This window comes from Bombyx mori, chromosome 26, assembly GCF_030269925.1.
Source record: "Bombyx mori chromosome 26, ASM3026992v2".
Taxonomy (NCBI): domain Eukaryota; kingdom Metazoa; phylum Arthropoda; class Insecta; order Lepidoptera; family Bombycidae; genus Bombyx; species Bombyx mori.
Window position 1 is genome coordinate 4,430,737 of NC_085132.1, and position 23,416 is coordinate 4,454,152.

The 23,416-nt window shown below is 37.6% G+C and overlaps 1 protein-coding gene and 2 non-coding genes across 8 annotated transcripts in view; 2 read left to right on the forward strand and 1 right to left on the reverse strand.

Moving 5' to 3' along the window:
* LOC101738551 (soluble guanylate cyclase 88E) overlaps nt 1–23,416 on the reverse strand; it is a 117,530-nt gene that overhangs the window by 8,127 nt on the left and 85,987 nt on the right. For all 6 annotated transcript variants that reach the window (XR_005246349.2, XR_002431592.3, XR_002431591.3 and 3 more), the window contains exons 3-11: nt 21,245–21,526; nt 19,091–19,296; nt 14,646–14,769; nt 13,594–13,735; nt 4,074–4,200; nt 3,246–3,450; nt 2,489–2,635; nt 1,342–1,474; nt 188–415 (exon numbers count right to left, since the gene is read on the reverse strand). Coding sequence is in view for 2 of the 6 variants with exons in the window: in XM_012696256.4 (XP_012551710.2) it covers nt 188–415; nt 1,342–1,474; nt 2,489–2,635; nt 3,246–3,450; nt 4,074–4,200; nt 13,594–13,735; nt 14,646–14,769; nt 19,091–19,296; nt 21,245–21,526 (1,594 nt within the window). In the remaining 4 variants the exon portion in view is untranslated. The remainder of the gene's footprint in view (nt 1–187; nt 416–1,341; nt 1,475–2,488; nt 2,636–3,245; nt 3,451–4,073; nt 4,201–13,593; nt 13,736–14,645; nt 14,770–19,090; nt 19,297–21,244; nt 21,527–23,416) is intronic.
* TRNAA-AGC (transfer RNA alanine (anticodon AGC)) lies at nt 20,982–21,054 on the forward strand. The gene has a single exon. It is a non-coding gene; the product is annotated as a tRNA-Ala (tRNA).
* TRNAA-CGC (transfer RNA alanine (anticodon CGC)) lies at nt 23,278–23,349 on the forward strand. Its single transcript has one exon. It is a non-coding gene; the product is annotated as a tRNA-Ala (tRNA).

The following is a 23,416-nucleotide window of genomic DNA, read 5'->3' on the forward strand; positions in this document are numbered from 1 at the left end:
AGACCTTAGAACTATATCTCAAGATGTGTGGCGCATTTATGTTGTAGATGTCTATGGGTTCCAATAACCACTTAACACCAGGTGGGCTGTGAGCTCGTCCATACATCTAAGCAATAAAAAAATAATAATTATTAGGCATTACAACGACTATTAGTCGAAATACTTTAAACAAAACTATAATTCATACCTTTTCCCTTCACCTGTATCTCTCCTCTCTCTGTGACCATGTAAGACGGAGAGAGCAGTTCCTGAGTGGTCTGCGATATGTGTATCCTCATGGCTTCAGAAGTGGATTCCATCCGAGATGCAGTGTTGACAGAGTCTCCGAACAGACAATAGCGAGGCATCTTCAGGCCAACGATACCGGCGACAACCGCCCCGGAATGCACTCCTACTCTTATCGATAAATGAGAACCTTAAAGGGGATTAAAGAATTATTAAAATCGATTCTCTGTTTTTGTTCGTCTCCTGGTTTAATTTTGAAATAAATGTGACGTAAAACTCAGTGTAATATTTGAAAACACTTCTAAGAATGGAAGACTTACTCTAAAACTTTGGACCTGTACCTACTGACATACATAAAGGCAGTTATAGGTTTTCGTAAATTACACACAATTATATTATAACTATACTTGAGACCTTAGAACTTGTATCTCAAGGTGGGTGGCGCATTTACGTTGTGGATGTCTATGGGCTCCAGTAACCACTTAACACCAGGTGGGCTGTGAGCTCGTCCACCCAACTAAGCAATAAAAAAAAAATTGCGTTATAAAAAGTTTTAATGATTGAGTGCTATCATTCTTTTTTAGACTCTTTGCTTGGACGGGTGAGCGAGATCATGGACTGCCTGAAGTGGATACCGAAGCCCATAGACACTAACACCGTATACGCTACCACGCACCTTGAGACATGAGTTCTACGTATATGGCTGCCGGTAACTTGAACAAGCTATTATTTCGGTTGGTTGAGAATGAGTGAGGGCTGATTGACTATGAAGGTGGTTAATTCCAGATCACATCACATTTACTGGCGGTAAGACAACTTGTGAGTCCGCACGGGTAGGTACCACTATTCTGGCAATTTCTGCCGTGAAGCAGTAATGCGTTTCGGTTTGAAGGGTGGGGCAGCCATTCTACTATAAAAACTGAGACCTAAGAATTTATGACCCGAGGAGGGTGGCGGCATTTACGTCATAGGCGTCTTTGGGCTCCGGTGACCACTTAATACAAGCTGGGTCGTGAACTCGTCCCCCATCTAAACAATATATAAATAAAAACATTAAGGCTATGGAGCTAAAATTTGGCTGAACGTATTAAAATTGCCTCAATCCTTCATTCTTACCAGTACTAGGGTCCTTCAAATCTGTGATCGCATCGACCATGTCAAGGGCCATATCACAGACCTTCTCGGCATGATTGTCTTCTTTCTCTGGTGCACCAGAAACAACCATGTAGGCGTCTCCTATAGTTTCAACCTGTTGCAAAATTGAATAAGATCAGATGTATTGTTTTCTAGATAGGCACATATCATTTTGGCCTAAATGATAAGATCCCCGGTGTAGTTGTATCAGGGCGATGAGACTATACTGGTGCTCAAATACCGCAGGCGGTTTGAATTATCACTTAGTATTGTACACACGGGTTGATACCAGGCCTATTTCTGCTGTGAAGCAGTTAGCGTTTCGCTTTAAAAGGTGGAGCAGCTGTTTACTATAAAAACTGAGACTTATAAGTCATGTCTAAAGGTCCGTGGCCGCATTTACGTTGTTGGTGTATGGACTCCGGTGACCACTCTTTTTAACAGTCTTGTAGGCAGACGAGCATACGACCCACCTGTCGGTGTGTGGTTACCGTCGCCCAAGGAAGTCAACAATGTCAGGGGCCGAGCCAAGCCGCTGGCTACCGTTAATAACCTTGAAGTCGTCGTGGCCTAACGGATAAGACGTCCGGTGCATTCGTGTTGAGCGATGCACCGGTGTTCGAATCTCAGGCGGGTACCAATTTTTCTAATGAAATACGTACTTAACAAATGTTCACGATTGATTTCCACGGTGAAGGAATAACATCGTGTAATAAAAATCAAACCCGCAAAACTTTAATTTGCGTAATTACCTCTTGTGAGACCGCGCAGGTGGGTACCACCACCTTGCCTATTTCTGCCGTGAAGCAGTAATGCGTTTCGATTTGAAGGGTGGGGTAGCCGTTGTAACTATACGTGAGACCTTAGAACTTATATCTCAAGGTGGGTGGCGCACTTACGTTGTGGATGTCTATGGGCTCCAGTAACCACTTAACACCAGGTGGGCTGTGAGCTCGTCCAACCATCTAAGCAATAAAAAAAAACATAATACCAGATGGTCCGTGAGCTCGTCCACCCATTTTACCAACAAAATCAACACTGCTATAAAATATACTAATAACATATCTGCGTATGTATACAAGCACAAATTATTGCATAAAATACAAAAGTAGCGTACGAATCTACTAACTTTGTAAACCCTATTGCGTTCTGTGAGCGTGTCGAAAATAGAGTACATGGCATTCAGCATTGAGACCACCTCCATCGGCGTTATCCGGGAGCAGATCTCGGTGAAGGTGACGACGTCGGAGAAAAGAATGGACACGCTATCGAACATCTGTCAAATTGTCCAATTCAAATTGTTAGTTCAACTTTATCGCCTTTATTTACGGCCCTGATGGTGAGTGATTATCGTCGCCCATGGACGCAAGCAATGCCAAGGACATCGCCATGTCGCTGCCTGCGCTTTTCTTTCCGTGAGAACACCACTACATCGCTTCTCGTGGGTGCCGTAAAAGGCCACTTAATGATTCACCGGAGTATAGGGAGCAGATCTCTGCTTATTATTTATTTATTTGGAAAACTAACAATACGATACGACCTATGTATATTTATGATAGGTAAGCATAAATCAAATAATTTTCCTGAGTTCTATCATCTATTGCAATAAAAGAAATATATTCTGACAATTTCCCTTTGCCTCCGGCGAATTAAATAATAACGCTGTGTCTCTATAATTGTAATCACTTTATCTCATCGCTAGCGTTGGGGACACGAATCGTTGTTTGTTTGCGAGAAACTCAACTCATGACGGTGTGGTTTAGTGATAAACATATTTATACGCTTTTGTTTTGTTATTTTAAGAGATTTGATTATAACATTTCATTTGATTAAGGGCGTTTTTCTTATAAATTTTCAAATTCAATTATAGCTTGGCTTCGACGAACCTCGCAAGTATCTATCGGATTTTCTCCATTCCGTAGTCTATCAGCGACCTGTTTTGGTATCATCTGGTAGAGCAGTTCATCGGTTCTTTTCATTTCTTCGTCCAGCTTCCTCATCGACTCCTCTAGCTTCTTGCTCTTCTGCTGTTCTTGGTCTAAAGCTAGCTTCAGTTCAACGGACTGTTGCGTTCCTGCCAGCATTAAGTCTCTGGAATATTTTTTGGAAGAAGAAGAATATGTATTTATAAAGCGATTAACGACGATTTAAATAAAGATCAATTTTTTTAAGTGAAACTTCTTTAGAATCGTTGTGATTTCAAACTCGATGAAACGAAAAAATAAGTCCATAGAGACACAAACACATAAATGTATAGGATTCAGCCGGCGAGAGAATGAGATAGAACACATTAGACGTTCTCGGTCTCCTCTTTGTGCGACTCTTCGTAGCATCCCCACTATCGTCTACTAAACATTGTCCATATGTATGCTCCTGTGTAGTGGGATAGTCAGTATATCTATATCTTATTTATGAGTTTCACTTCTACCGTGTGTGACTTGCACACACACATACACACTTTTTTTTTGGCAGAGGCATACGTCAAAATGGCTGGACGAATTTGCTTTTACTCATTAATCGTATTTTTGGCCCAAAAAATTAATTTTTCGGAAAATTGACACACAACAGAAATATAATTTAACAAAATTAAACCAAGAACCCGTCTGTTCTATCAGCTGCGAGCAATGTTAAATAATCTATTAATTTAAATTGGCTTGTTGAAGTTAATGCCTTTTGCGTCTGGTTGATGAATTGCTCCATCATTAATTACTTACCGGCTGAAGTCGTGCATAGATAAATCGTTGATGTACAGTCCTGTGGAGACGAGGGCGGACAGATCAGGCATCACAGGAGTGCCGAGGTACATCATCATGCGCCAGTTATCCATATATATCATTTGACCTATAAAATATACGATAGAAAACATTATAAGACGAAATTCCATTCGGTTTTTTTCATAACAAAAGTGCGTCGCGTTATGAAACTCTAATATATTTACAACATGTTGTGAGTTTGGATTATAAATCGATAGTTTTCATTGAAAATTTTTAACTACCTATTAGTGAGATTGGTCCAGAAGAAAATTTTAAATTATTGCTGAAGCTTATTGCTTTCAACACGGATAAAGTATGTGCATGTGTATAAAACAAATTGAACACTGCTTATTATGATAATTTAATGATCGAAATGTGAAAGTAATTAAATTGCATAGAAACACTACCTATTACTTTAGTAATCTAAGTGGAAATCCAATGATCATAAGTTGTGGCAGAAAATGATGAGCTTACTCAAAATTTTAAAGAACTTCAGAATGCGAAAATTACTAAAGCTTTCGTCAAACAGAAGGCATACTTAGCGCCGCGTACTTAACGTCGCGCTCTTCAAATTGACTAGATGAGTCTAACGCTCCTTGACGCAACGCATTCGCCAAATCATAGTGCCTTTCGATAGCAGTGTGAAAATTTAAAAGTATTAAGAAATCGAGTGATTCAGATGTGGCATTGTATAAGCATGGGTATTTTCTAACTATTAATATCATTTTTTCGAGCATTATCTAGTATTTTAATACACATTCACTCGGACGCTAAAATAAAATTTGTAAAAAATTACAACGTCGTCAACTGACGTCAACTGACGTCAACTGACGTCAAAACGTCCTAACGCCGCGACAGAGCGCTGCGTACTTAAAGCGCTGGGGCTCTGTTTGACGGAATGTTACCATAGTAGTATAAGTAACCGGCAAACTTCTTGAGCAAATGACTTTGACTGCGCAGAACCGAATTTTAGATCACTTTGGTGGTGAGGGTGAGGCGCGACGGCAGGGGAAATCGTATCGAGCGCGTTATTGGTAGATCAGTCGAACCCTGCGCCCCGCACCTCGCCCTCGTTCCGCTTGCTCCCAAAAGTACGCTTGCGTACAGTGAAAAGTCTATCGTTATTAACCATTAAGTTATTTGTTATAATTGCTTGTTGACTTTGTTGCCATTGCTATTTGTTGAGTGTTTGTTGATTTTTTATAAAAAATACACTATGCCGCGACAAACTGGTGTAGTATTCAAAAGAAAGGGTAGAAAAATTGTGTACGACGTATATTGCTTCATTATAAAACAGGGGAAGAATGATATGGAAAAAGTAAAACAGACTGGTTTTACTGGTTTTACTGGTGGTAGGACCTGTTGTGAGTCCGCGCGGGTAGGTACCACCGCCCTGCCTATTTCTGCCGTGAAGCAGTAATGCGTTTCGGTTTGAAGGGTGGGGCAGCCGTTGTAACTATACTGAGACCTTACAACTTATATCTCAAGGTGGGTGGCGCATTTACGTTGTTGATGTCTATGGGCTCCAGTAACCACTTAACATCAGGTGGGCTGTGAGCTCGTCCATCCATCTAAGCAATAAAAAAAAAAAAAAAAAAAAAAAAAAGACTTCGGAAGCAACAAAAACATCAGTGAGTACTGTTAGGTGCATCATTAACGAAGCTAAAGGCTCTGGCTTGCTCGCCGTGTTTCGGACTCCGGGTAAGAAAAGATCAGGGAAGAAGAAAGCGGAAAGGATAGTTTCGTTCAATCTGTAATAAAAAGATGTAATCATAATAACTACATAACAAGCAGCGAAACTCCGTACCGCAGGAAGGCTTCGAAGAATTTAAAGAAGATATAAATTTTAATGGCTCGGAATGAAGTTTACGACGAATTATGAAAGAGCTAGGCTTCAGATGGAAAAAAAAACAGAAAATAATCGAAAGCTGATAATTGAAAAAAGTAACATTCGATTACTACGAATCGAATATCTTCAAAAAATTATTTTATAGACAAAAAGGAAGACCGAACCGACCGAGGTGTAAACTACACCGATGAACCCTATGTCGACTCATCACGATGATAGCGACTCGGGTGATGAAAACAGTGATGATGATGATGGTCAAGATTATCATAACGAAAAAAAAATTACAAATTTTAATACCAGCTTCGCTTCAACTGAACCAAGACCTGGCAATAGCTCTAGTTTTGACTTAATAGAAGGAATATCTATTTTACCCCAAGATTAAATTATTACAATTATTAATATTTTTTGTTGATGTTCTAATAAATATATAAATAAATACATATGTTGATTTTAATAATTTAATTGCATTATGACGCAGAGTAAATAATGTTTTTCCACGTGAGTGTACCATGCGCAAACTTACCCCCACTACGTCAACAAATGCTCAAGAAGTTTGCCGGCTATTATACAACACATATCGGCGTCATAGCGCGGCGTTAGTTTAGCGCTCTGACGCGCGCTAATTACGCGTTCTGTTTGACGAAGGCTTTAATATTAAAAATTTTGCTATAATCTTACAATTTTTTATTAATTTTCTTCATTCTCTTATATAATCATAAATTAATAATGTCTTATTTATGATTGTTATGAGAGAAAAAGCCACCTACAGAATTATAATGCCTAAAAAATTTTCAATTTAAAATTCAGTGTCCATATTGCTTATATTTAATTGGCATAGGGTTGAAATGTCGACTATACATTGTAATGACGGACCAAGATTTCAAACTGGAATTCTACTTAGCTGCAAAAATATACAGAGCGGTGGCACCATAACCGTATGGACTCACATTACGCAATAAGAGTAATTACGCAAATTTCTATGTTTTCTTACATCCTTCACCGTAGAAGTCATTCGTGAGCAAGCGTTTAGTGAGAATTTTTAACCGACTTCAAAAAAGGAGAAGGTTCTCAATTCGACTGTATTTTTTTTTATGTTTGTTACCTCATAACTTTTGACTGTTCTTTTTTATTAGAATGCTGATGCTTCCCGTGTGGTCCCATTTTAGTCAAGTTCTGATAATGGTATCCATGAGAAAACCATATAAGTCTTAAATTTGCATTAAGTGCGCGATAAATAGATGAAAAACTCAGTAATATCACGTCAACCAATTTCGACGATTTTTGTTTTAGTGTTTATTCATTTGTTTTGGAATATCTTTTTTTTTTCTATTTGAAGTCGGTTTATGTTAAAGCATGTCTATTTACAATTATAAATTTATAAATTATATAAAATTTATAACTTATACATAAATTATAAATTTCTTCTTCTTATCAGCCCACAGACTTCCACAGCTGGACATAGGCTGGACATAATTATAAATTTAAAATATATAAATTTTGTATGTGCTTGTGGGATCACGCCCGCGAGTCAGCTGTTCCCATAAACGATTATCAGAGATCTTATTTTAAAGGCCACGACGACTCCGAAATTCACACCAAAGCACCATGTAATAAATACCTTTACTTTAATTTTCTTTTGCTGACTAACTGCTGTTCATAGAGTAACAGCATTGGAAAACGAAACATGATATATATAAAAACAATTTCCCTAAAAAAAAAAAGTACAATGAATTCAAGACAGAAAATATAATTTCTTTGCTTAGTTTGTTGGACAAAGACCCACCTGGTATTAAGTGGTTACTGAAGCCCATAGACAACTACAATGCAAATGTGCCACCCACCTTAAGATATAAGTTCTAAGATCCTCAGTATAGTTACAACGGCTGCCCCGCCCGCATAACTGCTTTACGGCAAAAATAGGCAGGGCGATGGTACCTACCCGTGCGGACTCACAAGAGATCCTACCACCAGTAATTACGCAAATTATAATTTTGCGGCTTTGATTTTTATTAAACGATGTTATTCCTTCACCGTGGAAGTCAATCGTGAACATATATACACAATAATAATAAAATATATACAAAACAAATTCCCAAAACAAATTTCTAGTTACTTGAAAATTAAAAAAAATTCAGTAAGAAATCAGTATGTACAATAATAAGTGCGTTGTTTTCATCAGGGTGCTCGTTCTAATTATATCGTGCGTAGGTCAAGGTACCTTTTAGATGTAAGTTTATAACATCAGGCAAAGCTCTTCCGTCATACGCATAGCGTTTCTGGCGTATCATGCCTGCAATTATAAACTCCTTTTTAACTGCTTGTAGGGTGGATGTTAGGAAATGATGTTATGATGGCGAAAGATGTTAGGAATTCACTGGACAGCACATCGCACCAACGTGTCGATCCTCCAAGAACTCCAGATAAAGACGAGGCTTTCTACCATCTGCCTGCGTAGAGTTCTGGAATACTTTTGCCACATTGCAACAAAGGATCACGGCAGCTTGGAGAAGCTAATGGTGACTGGCAAGGTGAACAGAAGTCGACCACGAGGTAGAGGCTAGACACGTTGGAGTGACCTGATCCGCACTACCGTCGACATCACAGTTCACGATGCTCTACACTCGGCGGCAGATAGAGGCAAATGGCGTCGAATGGTCCGTAATAAACTCTTGTTGCGAGGAGGTGGTCACGAACCTCAGTATTGAGGAAACCGAAGCAAGAAGAAGAAGAAGTGTGGATATGTAAGTCAGTACGGATGCCTACTATCCTGCCGCAAAACAGGCTCTAGTTCGAAGGGTATGATAGTGTCAATGAGACTTCGAGCTCAGGTATCAAGATAAATGGTGGAGTACCAGTTGCAATCTTTATGGACTCCGGTTATTAGTAGAATAGATAGTTTGTGTTCTTTTTCGCTCGTCTAGGCCATAAAAAATATACTGTACAGTATCAAGTTAAAAACTAGGAAATTTAAGAACATCAGAATTTTGCTTTAAAAATTCCCTAAGTTTAATACTGTCTCTTAAACAACCATCCGTTTTGACGGTAACATTAGAAAACAGAATTAGTTAAGTAAAAGATTACTATATTGATTGTACGTGTTCGTAAATACAAAAAGATAATATATATAATATAGTATAAAGGAAAACATTTACGGAATGCGAAGCAAATAAAAATAATTTTTAAGGCGTTTGATGATAAAAATAATTCCACGGGTCTGTGGGGGATATGTAGCTTTTAAAATACCGCATCATTTATTTAGTAGTCCTTGTAAAGTTAATGCTTATTTCTGAATAGTCTGTAAATTCTTTGTGACAGCGTCTTTGAAATATACTTAATGATTACATTTATATCAGTCTAATCAAGGCATGCATAAATCATACTATTCCGTAATTCCGTATGTTCTACGGTACCTTTGTAACTTTAAAGCTATACAAAACATTCGTCTTTATTTCAAAATGAAACGAAAGACTAAATTACTTTGCACTTAATATATCAATTAGAAGTTACTGTGTACTTTGGTTAGTTAATTAACCAAACTATAAATTAACCTTACAACACTAAAGTACATGTAACTTTAACTTAATTAGCCACAGCTGAAACTCGCGTAATCTCACACCATAGACTCTAGAACGCTCTAGAACTGACGCGAACTTGAAACTTAAGTATGAATGAAGCAATTTCTAGTCATTGGTCGTTTGAATCGAATTGAACATAGTATTAGGTCGGTTGTCGACTCAATAAATAAATAAGACATTTATTTGAATTTTCCAAGGGCTTCTTGATGGAAGTAACCTCTAATCGACTATAGTTTCTATACTAGAAGTGGACTTTTCAATCAAAGGTTTTAGACGAAAGCAGTACAACAGTAATTTTATTAAGTCACATATTTCACTTGCAGTCTTTTTTTTTTTTATTGCTTAGATAGGTGGACGAGCTCACAGCCCACCTGGTGTTAAGTGGTTACTGGAGCTCATGGACATCTACGATGTAAATGTGCCACCCACCTTGAGATATAAGCTCTAAGATCTCGGTATAGTTACAACGGCTGCTCCACCCTTCAAGCCGAAACGCATTACTGCTTCACGGCAGAAATAGGCAGGGCGGTGGTACCTACCCGCGCGGACTCACAAGAGGTCTTACCACCAGTCTTCAAGATTGACAGTAAATTGTTCTGTCCATAGCTTAACACATTGAAATTGACGAAGGAAAGTTGAAAATTACGTATTACGCGGGTGTTTACTGCCTTTTTTAAAATATAATTTAACCGTGAACAAATCACGCACGGTCATTCAGCCTCAAATTAGGATTACCTGTTTTATGGGTACCAGAGTCTGACATACATACTTAGGTAAGATTAAATATATACATATCAACGCTTGCAAGGCAAACGTGACTAAGCGACAATGCGTGAACTTTACAGTAGACTAATTTAAAGTTGAAATACATGAAAACAAAATTTATTTTAACGAATCTAGCTGTAGTAGAACCTATCTAGTAGCTGTAGGATTGAAATCATTTTAATAGACCTAGAAATATATTTTTTTTGCGCATCGAATATGGTCATTGCCTATCATTTATGTACAAAGCAGTTATTGTCGCTTAGTCATGTTTGCCTTTCAAGCGTCGATATATAGATAATGAACATCCAGACGAAGTGCAAGCAAACATGTTCACAAGGATGTTTGCCGGATGTGGGAATCGAGCCTACGACCTTCGGCGCAACCGTCAGGAGCGCTAACTACTGCGCCGCTTTCCTGATTAGATTTCCATATCAGGAATCAAATCTTAATCTTGTGAACGTTGCCGCCAGAAAAGAGACGTTATTAACAACAAGTATTATTTGATATGCATCGGGAGACCGATTACGGAAGCCTTAGTTCGGAAATATGTTTGGCTACATTGCGAAACAATACATAGATACCTGCACAGTGAAGTTTTTTCCATTAAATAAACTCATAAAATATATTATCTAATCCGGATACCGCAAAAGTTCGTCGGGAACCTTGTTATCGGGCGTATAATTCACGGCCAGTGTCCCTGTTCATCCTTGTTAGACAAATGAAGATTTATGTATCAAATACAAGCTGAAACTGGGTTCGGACTCTCACGTAATTGGTAGAGAGCTTGTAATTTAAGTGCATTAACAACAATTCACTTTTTTTTCCTACCTATTCTAGTAGCCTCGAAGGGATATTCTAGATTCACCAAACTAGTAGGATAGCTCACGGGGCTTAAACCGGGTGTGTTGCTAACACTGGCCCTAGCAAGAGCAGTGCTTCGCAGAATCATCTACCACCGGATTGGAAACGTGACCCACTGAGAAGATCCGGCGAGAAACTCAGTGGGCTGTCTATAGGTTAATTTATTCGTCGAACACTTCGTCGCTAGCGACGGATTCGGCGAGTACGCTGACCGGATCGATTCACACGACATAAACGTGTAGTTAGTCTGTTCAAGTCTAACGCGCAGGATATCATTTACAAGGCACAGAGCTATACGTTGTACGGACCTACATTTCGCGACTTGGAATTGAACCGATTTATATCTTGTGGGTGTCTTAAAAGGTGACTAAGAGACCTCTTCTGGGTACCATCTTATGCCAATGATAGCATTCTTAAGTAGGGTTGATGTAAAATAGTTGATCGGTCGTAAAACTCATGCCGAATCCCTATGCAGCATGATTAGAGGAAATGTTTAGCTACGTAATGTGGAATAAGGGTAAGCAAAACCGGTCATCATACTCGTCGAACTTGTCGCTTGCGACGAAGGGCTCGGCGAGTAAATTAACAGACACGGCCCACTGAGTTTCTCGCCGGTTCTTCTCAGTGGGTCGCGTTTCCGATCCGCTGGTAGATTCTGCGAAGCACTGCTCTTGCTAGGGTTAGCGTTGCAACGTCGTCAGGTTTGAGCCCCGTGAGCTCACCTACTTGTTAAGGTTACACTGAAATGGTCTCTCAAGACCGATATTAGGTAGGTACGAAAAAAAAGGTAAGTAAACGAAGAGCTATGTGTTATATATTAAAATGATAATGGATATTATTATAAATAAAAACTTTATTACTTTTTAATATATTTTTAATCGCATTCATTCTCACCAATACTGTTGTATTAAAATAGTTCAAACTAACGTATTCGCTTGGAACGTTGTAAAAGTAATATTATTATTCTGATAAAAACCACAATGCTCTCACGTTAGCACGTTAGTTGGGTGTCAGTACGTCGGTAATGAGATCGTTGCAGTCAATCGTCTGTGTAAAATCCCCTTATCGTTGTGGGTCAATGAACATTCACATTACGCGAGAGAGAAAAATAAACTCGTTACAGCGCTGTGAATCTAGCATTTATTTTATTACCAGATGTTCCCAGTAAAACGTGTTAAACTTGTAATTTCAAAGTATTGATTTCATTTTACAAGCATAAATCGATGCCTCCAATGAACACTACGCTAACTCCAAACTCGTAGATTTACAGGAGGAGCGTTTAAACGAAAAAAGTTGGTAAAATCTTTATTATTGCAGGTATGTTTATGGTTTTTTCTTGTGTAACTAGCTGATTTACTCTTGCTTCGAACCCCATCAATAATGAATTTGTAATACTTTTAAAATAGTGAAGCGATTTGCGTGAAAAACGAACGAATTTCAAAATTTTGAGTTAGAGTAGTGATCATTGGAGGCATCGAAATGGTCTGCGGCTCTCAAACTGTGTCTTGATAAAAATCCTGTCGGATTTTCGCGCGATACGAGAACGTATATGTTTGTTATCATATAACACTTTTGAAGAAGGTTTTTTCTTTCGAATTACATAATATTTAATGACTCGTTGTTTCTAACGATTAATAAAGATATTGCCAAAAGAGTATTTTTTCCGTACCAATCGCCCCTAATAGCGCCATATTTGGTGGGATTGGTATTAGATAAATAACATAATAAACAAAATCGTGCGACCTAGGAATAATTCCACTATGTGGTCTTTTGCTTAAGTCAAATTCAATATGGATGGTAGAAGTAAGGAGCATCATCTCAGTGTATTAAAAAGTGTTCGCTGAAAGAGAGCCAATGAAGGTGGCATCACAGTAGCAAGTGGAAGAATTTTAAAAATAGCGCCATAAACCACCACACTTCACTTAAATCCAGCACTTTTTTAACTAACTACTAAGCTGATAGCATTTAGAGGCTATTTCAGCGTAACCTTAACTAGTAGCTGATCTCACGGGGCTCAAACCTGACGACGTTGCTAACACGAACCCTAGCAAGAGCCGTGCTTCGCAAAATCCAGCACACTTCATTCTGCTTAAAACTGCTATATTCATATCATTTTCACTTCCTATGTGATATCGGTGAGTCTTCCGATAATTACTTGCTGTTTACAGGTGGACGCTTTTTCAATTTGTCCCCTATGATGCTCCTTACCTCTACCCTAAATAGCGGTATAGTGTATCTTTCTTCATTGAAATTGACAGTAGTTGATGAGCGGTCCATCGGCGGCACAACCAGATCTATGAGAAAATTTCGCTGCGCTTGACGAAGGAATGTCGTTCCAGAGTTGGATGGTGTAATGTAAAAAATGTTCCCTCTAAATGAACTCATTTAAAATTTGCGTAAAGTAATTGTTTTGCTAAATGTTTTTTTTTACCTTTAAGTCGTAGGTTCTTTTCAGTGGTACCGTCAGATTCGTCGGAGAGTCTAAGCAGCTCGTTCCGCTTGTCCGGTGCCTTCTCGTGCATTACTGCTTCAACCGTTACCAGCTCGAATATATTGTTCGTGCGATTTAATATCTGTAAATGGTAATTTGATTTAGATTCGAACGAATGCTACTCACTTTCATGATCAGCCTGTATCTCTCCACTGCTGGATGTAGGCCTCTCCCATAGTCCGCCACAATGAACGGTCCTCCTCTACTCACTTTACCCAAGCGGAATAATGCGTCAAATTAACAGACTTCTGAGGATAATAGCAAGAGGTTCGTGGTCTATATACTCGTATGGTCTTTTGTCTTTTATATGATGGTCTTTTGTTGTCGTAATAAAAAGTTCAGCGAATGCTTTAATTTTGTAATTACTATAATGAAACTAAATATAGAACTATAATGAAACATATGACTATGTTTTTTAGAAGGAAACTTTTTGTGGCGTGTTTGTTTTTTGTTTTGTTAACTTCAAAGAAGGATGAGGTTCTCAATTCGGCTGCATTGTTTTTAATGGTCTCAGAACTTTATTGTAAGTTGCCGATTCTTATGTGGTACTATTTAAATTTTATCAAGATCCAAATGGTAATTTATGAATTATCATTAATAATTATGTGTATTTAACTGACTACGACTAATTTGGTGAAATACTCATTTTATTTCGTTGAAGACGATTTTATTTGTTTTTTTTTATTTTTCAAATTATTATTTGTAAACTTTATTATTATTTTTAAATTCATAATAGTAATTAATAATAATAGTAATTTAAATAATAATTTATTTAAATTTAATAACTTGTTTGTTAATTTTAAAAAAATACACTGCATAGAGTTCTCCTCAAAAATCTTACGGATTGAGTGTAAACTGCAGTTCTTGCTTCACAGGAATGTTTTCTGTACGTGCCGTTAAACTATGATATTATGTGACATCCAACTACCCTCAACAATTCGGAAACTATTTGACATAAAATTCATCTGTAGTGACAGCAAGGAAACAATTACCGTTTGAAATTTGAATGCTATTAGAGGTCTGACCAGATCGAACCAATTCGTTATCTTCTTTCCCACCAGATCTGGTAGAATCACCATTAGCGAATTGCCGATACTCCTCACCACCATGTCGGAGCTGTGAAAAAGGATTAATGACAAATACATGTGATTCAAATGCCGTCGGGCCAAGTTTATTTCACCGGCTATCTTCATGTTTGTGAAGCTTTTAGAACCAGCATTCTAGATTACTTTGACATGCAATAAATCTATACTAATATTATAAAGCTGAAGAGTTTGTTTGTTTGAACGCGCTAATCTCAGGAAATACTGGTCCGATTTGGAACGTTCTTTCAGTGTTAGATAGCTCATTTATTGAGGAAGGCTATATGCTATATTTTTTTTTTTTTTTTTATTGCTTAGATGGGTGGACGAGCTCACAGCCCACCTGGTGTTAAGTGGTTACTGGAGCCCATAGACATCTACAACGTAAATGCGCCACCCACCTTGAGATATAAGTTCTAAGGTCTCAGTATAGTTACAACGGCTACCCCACCCTTCAAACCGAAACGCATTACTGCTTCACGGCAGAAATAGGCAGGGCGGTGGTACCTACCCGTGCGGACTCACAATAGGTCCTACCACCAGTGATTACGCAAATTATAATTTTGCGGGTTTGATTTTTATTACACGATGTTATTCCTTCACCGTGGAAGTCAATCGTGAACATTTGTTAAGTACGTATTTCATTCGAAAAATTGGTACCCGCCTGCGGGATTCGAACACCGGTGCATCGCAACAACGAATGCACCGGACGTCTTATCCTTTAGGCCACGACGACTATATTATAACATCACGCTAAAATTAATACAAGCACCAATAAAGAATGTTTCAAAATATATTTTTTTTCCTTTTGAGAGCTTCCGCTGCGTGCGCTGCAGAAATGGTTAAAGTTTCGCTAAAATAATGTATGACAGAATTGTTACCATTTAAAAGAATCTAAATAAAAGTCCGCGACATCATATGTCTATACGTTAAGGTTGGCTCACTATAAAGTTTTTTATGCTAAACAAGAACTATTCCACGCGGACGAAATCGCGGGCAAAAGCTAGTACATGATATAAACTTTGAAGCTAAGCTGGCCTAAAAGATAAGACGCCCGGTTCATTCATATCGTGGCGATACGACTTTGCCTGCGTTCGAATCCCGCAGACGGGTACCGATTTTTGTAATAACGCACGTATCTATAAGGCTTGTTCGTGAATGATTTACATCGTGTAATACCAGTCACTCACATTCGCACGAATACGCAACCCGCAAGTGTAGGAGGACATTTGCAAATGATTATGCAAAGTTTTCGCTGCATTCGTGGTTTTCCAAGCTGTGTCGGTTTTTTAACAGACATCCAAGGGCGCGAACCGCGATCCTTCGCGTAGTCTCCCACACATTCGTGTGACCAGTTGCGCCCAGGATTGCGAAGGCAACGGATGTTTCGCTATTTTCATAGATCGTGACGTCTACTGTGTAGCGTATCTTCATCAAAAGAAATCCCATAAAAACAGCATGGCTGTTAATGATGTCTGGGAAAGAATTCAAAACTCTTTTTCTCTTCAATGTTCTATTGACGAATTAAAAAGGAGGAGAAATTCGTGAGACATTCGTAAACAAGTGTGGGAGGAAGCGCAAACGGGTTCGCAAATTGAGTACCGAACCCATTTGCACAGCCGCTAAGTTTGCGAATGAATGTTTGACGGCCCTTCACATGCGCGGCCGGCATGGCCGGCATAATGAAAATCAAATACTTGCCTATTATAATTCGCGTAATGTACTAGTGATATGAGTAGGTACAATTTTGCGTATTTCTGCCGTGAAATGGATAATGCGTTCCGGTTTTGAAGTTTGGGATAAACGTTATAATGTCGAATTGATACTCAGAACTCATGTCTCAAGGTACCTTCACCTTGAGACATGAGGCGGCATTTACGTTGTCGATGTCTATGCGCTCCTGTAACTGATTCACACTAGACTAAACTAAGAGTTTGTTAAAGCATTAAAAAAATTGAAGAAGAATTATCTCTTTAACCACGCATTTGTTTATCTTAATTTAAAGTTACCGATGTTTCGAAAGCTGTAATCATTTTGTATTCATTTGAAGTCGGTACTATAGTGTATTGTGGTAAGCCGAACGGGTAAAAACCACAAGCAAGCCCATCTCTGGCAGGAAGCAATCGTCGTAATACTTTGACATCGAGAAACAAGAACTATCTTATATCTTTAAACGAGCAATTCTTGTATATAAATATATATATATCTATATGATCTAAATCTCGAAAACGGCTCCTCCAACGATTTTCATAAAATTTAGTATACAGGGGATTTTGAGGGCGATAAATCGATCTATCTTCGATTTATTTTCAGAAAATGTTGTTTTAATCATGGTTTCAATAATCAACTTTATCGATAATTTTGATTTTTTTCTTTAAATAACCTGTTCATATTTTTTTTATTATTCTGTCGGTAAAATCGAAAAATATTATTCATATTTCATCATTCAATATGTAATTCGTATTTAAATATAATTTCTAAAAAACACAATTTATCAAAAAAACAAAAGAAACAACGACCAAAGCTCGGTCATTATCTAGTGTAAGTTCATGTTAAAGACATTCGGTTAAGATGCTCAGTCGAAATGTAATCTGTAAGTCCGTATTGCCTCTCATGACCTCATCATATAAAGGCCAATAATATGTTTACAAAAAGAGTAGTGGTCGTTAATCGCGAACGTAAACATAAAATAATCCATTATTTGTATCGGAAACTAATATACGCCCCGCTGATTAAATAACTATTTACCGTGTAGTAAAAATAAGATTGGGACTGTTTTGTGGCTCGGTGTGTTTTGTATTGTATGGTGATTTCAAAGATCTATTGGCTTATGTCTGTAAACAACGGGATCGATATGCTAATTAGATTGAAAACGAATATCGTAGTCTTCAAATATGCATTGCAAAAGAATTCTACTGGAAAGCGGCACTAACCCGCATTTTTTTTTTATTGTCCTTGTAGGCAGACTAGCATACGGCTCACCTGATTGTGAGTGGTTACCGTCGCCCATGGACTTCAGCAATGCCAGGGGCAGAGCCTAGCCGCTGCCTACCGTTTAATACTCTCCACAAGCCTCGTTTAAAGAAGGACATGTCATAGCGCTCGGGAAACACCGTGGAGGGGAGCTCATTCCATAGCCGGATGGTACGTGGCAAAACAGACCTCTGGAAACGCACTGTCGATGACCGTAGTGGCTCCAGGTAGTATGGATGAACTCTACTCCGGTGGCGGGCGGTGCGATGGTAAAAACGAGATACCGGTATCATCTCGAACAATTCCTCAGATTAACATAAAGCTGAGATTATATATAAAAAGAGAACTATTGTGTGGAAGAGAGGATAAATAATGTAACGTAATGATCATTATCAAATGATACAAGATGAAGATGATGCGTGCAGCAATTGGTGACTACGCTGCGCAGTCTGTTCTATGTATTTATTTATATTTTTTGTCTTGCCACGATCGACTGAACTAATAGCCACGATCGACCGGTCGATCGCGATCTACCGGTCGGCCACTCTTTATCACTACATAGTATAAAACAAAGTCGCTTTCTCTGTCCCTATATCCCTATGTATGCTTAAATCTTTAAAACTACGCAACGGATTTTGATGCGGTTTTTTAAATACATAGAGTGATTGAAGAGGAAGGTTTATATGTATAATAACATCCATTAAATAGTGGAGAAATCAATAATAAATTACAGTTTCCGAAGCGAAGCGGGGGCGGGTCGCTAGTTCTCTATATAGTATCTAATGTTCAAGTAATAGTAGAGAAAATAATAAGACTGTTTGGCCTTAGTGTTCTGTTTATCTTTATCATAATTATTATATTAAAGACTAATAATATGTTATGCAATTACAATGAACTGCAATACTCACAGATAATTATTTATGTAACAACTTAGATAGGTACATTTTCTACATAGACGTTAGATACAACTAAAAATAATAATTATGGAAGATAGCTCTTTTGCAACTATTAAAGGTAGTTTTCTTAAGCCAAAGGTCTAGGTTTACTACTGGTGGTAGAATCTCTTGTGAGTCCGCGCGGGTAGGTACCACCACTCTGCCTATTTCTGCCGTGAAGCAGTAATGCGTTTGGGTTTGAACGGTGGGGCAGCCGTCGTAACTATACTTGAGACCTTAGAACTTATATCTCAAGTTGGGTGGCGCATTTACGTTGTAGATGTCTATGGGCTCCGGTAACCACTTAACACCAGGTGAGCTGTGAGATCGTCCACCCATCTAAGCAATTAAAAATATATATAGAGGAGTGTGTTTTTTTACATCTATTAGAATACTGTTTTTTTTTATTTTTCAAAATCTTAAATAATATCAATGTCATTAACTCACCCAAAGACTATGCAAAACGGAAAGATCTCGAAGAGTACTGAAGCGCTGATCGGCAGATGTTTCTCTTCTCTGGTCATCGCGAGAGACGCTAAAGTGAACGCTCTGTTATCGAATGTCAGTTGAAAGGTCACGTGGACCGTGTCGAATAATAACTCTTCCCTGACCAACTCTATTCGCATTTCTTTATGGTAGAAGTGCCGGGCTACCTGTAAAATAAATTCGTTGACTACAAGACTTCTTACTTGCTCATTGCAGGTAAACGTGGCGCCTACAAATCCATGTCTCCTACTAGGGTAGGTACTCCAAGGATTGTTACCCGTAAAATGAGACAACAGTCAGTAAAGAATCCGATGTTAAAATAATATATTAGTTTCAATGGCAGCATCATCCTAAATTGCCTCTGTTAGCTTAAAGATATCCCTGTGAATATCCAGGGAGTAAGAGAATAGTTTTAGAAGATATATAGCGTTAACACTTTAGCATAAAAGTATAATAATAATATATTATTTCCTAAATTTTTATTTTTTAGACCCGCAATGTAAAGCAAAGAAGAACTGGCGGTTAATGCGCGCTTATTACGAGTACATTGACCTCGCGTTTCAGTTGAGGCTGGAGTGTTCAATACAAAGAAAAAGACTAAATAAATTCTTTCCATTTGTATTAATTTGATATTATCGCTAAAATATCTAAAAATCCTCACTGCTTACATTCTTCTAATGACATCTAATTTATGTGGAACTAGTCGTAATCACACATTATTGTGTAAATTATATTTTGAGCAATGCTATTGGCATTAAGTGCAACAATGTCCTAATTCACATTCACCGCTCTAACCCATAGCTTGTCGTGGCCGCCGGAAACTACATACCCGACCCTGTAGACCGTTTGGTAAACCGTCGACGTCGCCCAAAGCACGTCATCACGGATCCTCCTGATCCATTAACGGTGCTTTTAGGCAATACAAGCACCGGTCACCGTCCTCGCCGAACCCGTCGCTTGCGACGAAGGGCTCGACGAGCGAATTAACCCACAGACACAGCCCACTGAGTTTCTCGCCGGATCTTCTCAGTGGGTCGCGCTTCCGATCCGGTGGTAGATTCTGCGAAGCACTGCTCTTGCTAGGGCGGTGTTAGCAATTCTCCGGTTTGAGCCCCGCGAGCTCACCTACACAAGCTAGGGTACGCTGAAATAGCCTCTCAAGGCTATCAGCATAGGTAGGAAAAGAAAAAAAAAAAAAAAACCGCTCTAAATTGGTAGCCTATTATTTGCAATTTAGAATCTTCGCTAAAATTTTCAAGCACTAAATTAAGTTTGTTTTTATTATAATCGAATGACATGTCTATTTAATTGTATACGAATCATACCTCTTTTGTTTTTTTTATTGATGCTTTATGGACAGCTTAGTAGTCTACAATAAGAATTCGTATTACTACCTATAATTAACTAATAAAATTAGTATCAATATGTATTCGTTTAAAATATTATTTATTTCAAGAAAAGCGACATCTATTGGTACGCTCAAACTATTTAATGGAAAATCGTTCTATAGCTCGTCTAATAGATGTCGCTATTGATAAAAAATATTTTTGTGTCGATAGAAAGTTTTTTTTGTATCTTAATAATAACGCCGTTAGTAACCCAATACTGTAAACTTAAACATTTCAGATAACGGAATAAATTGAACTATCAATTTAGGACGGCAACAGCTTGCATTTTAGGATAAATACTAAAATAATTAATGCTAGTTATCACTTAAGATTAGACTATACTAGTTATCATTATGTTATCATTAAAGCTAGTTTTACGCAAATTTCCAAAAATATTTTTTTATTAAATGATTTTTATTATGTAAAATAGGATAAGATACACAATTTTCCATTTATTTATAACAGGGGGCGTAGCTCAGATGGTAGAGCGCTCGCTTAGCATGCGAGAGGTACCGGGATCGATACCCGGCGCCTCCAATCTTTTTTCTGCATTTAAAAATTCTGTCTAATTGTAAATAGCAAGCAACGAAGCAGATTCTCACTCAATAAGTTTTTTTTAAATCTTGAAGTTATATTTGACATCAAGTCATATCCGTAAGCACACTTTTTATGATGATTTCTCATTGGAATTTTATTAATTTAAGAGTTAATTGATTTACTAACTCACCTCCCGAATCTGGCCCATAGCGTAATAAACAAAGCCTCTTCTCTTCGACCTGTAATGTAAGGTCAAGCCTTGTCGCGTTTCATTTTCGCAAATGAAACTCGGCGCTCTCATCCTGGGGTAACTGAACTTCAGGTACTCGTGGAGATTATCCAGCCCGTTCAGGAAGTCTCGCATATGACGTCCCAGCACTGATAAAACTCTGTCGTAGCCGTATTGCGACACGAAGCCGACGAAGTAAACGCCCATTTGATCCATGAATTCACGTTCAGACATGCCGAGCATCTGCAAGCAAACGTATAAGATTGTTTTTAGCCGACTTTAATAAAGGAGGAGGTTCTCAATTCGACTGTATGTTTTTTTTTTTAAAGTGTGTTGCCTCGTAACTTTTGATTGGGTGAATCGATTTTGATGATTCTTTTTTTATTAGAAAGTTTAGTCCAGTTCTGATAATGGTATCCATGAGAAAAACATATAAGTCTTAAATTTGCATTAAGCACGTGCGCGACAAATAGATGAATAACTCGATATCACACCAACCGATTTCGATGATTATTGTTTTTAGTGTATATTAATTTGTGTTGGAATATATATTTTTTTCTATTTGAAGTCGGTTTTTTTTAAAGTTTTTGTTAAAGCTATTTACAACTATTTCGAACAAACCTGTAAACAATGTTTTTGTACAAAGCCATCAATATTAGACAGAGATAGATAGATTATTCTTTTTATACTTGGTACGGATGAGTGAAAAGTGAAATTTAGTTGTCGCTTAAGACATTTTCGCAACTTGAGCAATTTAAAGTTTAAAATTTGGAAACATATCACAACAAAAAACCTCTTAAAAAACATCGAACTATAGATGCTACTCGTAATACCAAATAAAACGGACCTTTAATTACAAAGATAAAGGTCGCGTATTTAAGCGAAATGTCGCTTAACGAAATAGCCTTAGCCCTCGATATTATAACTAACAGACTTTATGAGACTTTACAACTGCTTTTCACAAAATTGAATCTAATTTTTTTATTTACTACATTATTATTATATTATTTCAGGCGTTTTGAATATCTTATATATTCTATTGTCGCTGAAGAATAAGCTGCTTGCTGTTCAAATAAATTATGAGCCACATAATAGTATCTTGAGGTCTGGCACTTAACTTAGTCATTCGTAATTTGAAATAGGGAAAAATTAATTTCAAAATTTTATTTACCTCAGCCGCTTTGAACGTAAAATACAATAACATTTTATTGGATTTAGGTAGACTAAATTAGTGACAACGTATGGAGAAAGTAAAATTAGTAAAAGTAATTTGTATCTATCTTATGTACTTATCCCTAAAAGCGATTTCTTCCAGTCAACTTTTTTATTGTATATTTTTTGTAGAGTTAAACATTTTGTTATTATTAAAGTTATAGACGAGTTATTAATTAAGAAATAAAAGTAAACATTTTGTTGGTTAGTTTTTATTAACATTGTAATCCTGTCCACTGAATTTCTCGTCGGATTTTCTCAGTGGGTCGCGATTCCGATCCGGTGATAAATTCTGCGAAGCACTACTCTTGTTAGGGCTAGTGTTAGCAAATTCTCTCAGGTGGAGCCCGTGAGCTCACCTACCCGTCCGGTCGTAGCTGGAATAGCCTCTTGAAGCTACCAGGGAATAGGTAGGTAGAAAAATTTGCAATCCTCATTGTTTTGGTAATAAGCAATATTATTAGCCATATCTATAGTAAAAAAGTCCTTTGTGTTTTGGTCTTCGTTGTGCTACTCGCGAATACAATGCCGCCACCCACTATGAGATCACAGTAGATAAAAGAGTAGAATGACAAAAAAAGCAATTGAATTAGGCTTAAGTATGCCTTTGTGGCAGCCGACTGTTTTGTTGCGGAATTTTATAGCATAAAAAACTTATATGAAAGTTTTTTAAGGATACAAAAACTTCTATTAATATTTTACTTAAAAGACGGTAAATAAAATAATAATGTAATACGATTTAAATTATTCATATAATGTTTAATTTCAATATATACATCGTCGGGGATGTAACTCAGTGGTAGAGTGTCTGCTTCGCATGCTGAAAGTCCTGGGTTCAAATCCCAGCATCTCCAAATTTTTTTTATTTTTTTTGTCTAGCTAACTAAATACTATTTCAAACCATCATGTAATTTTATATCA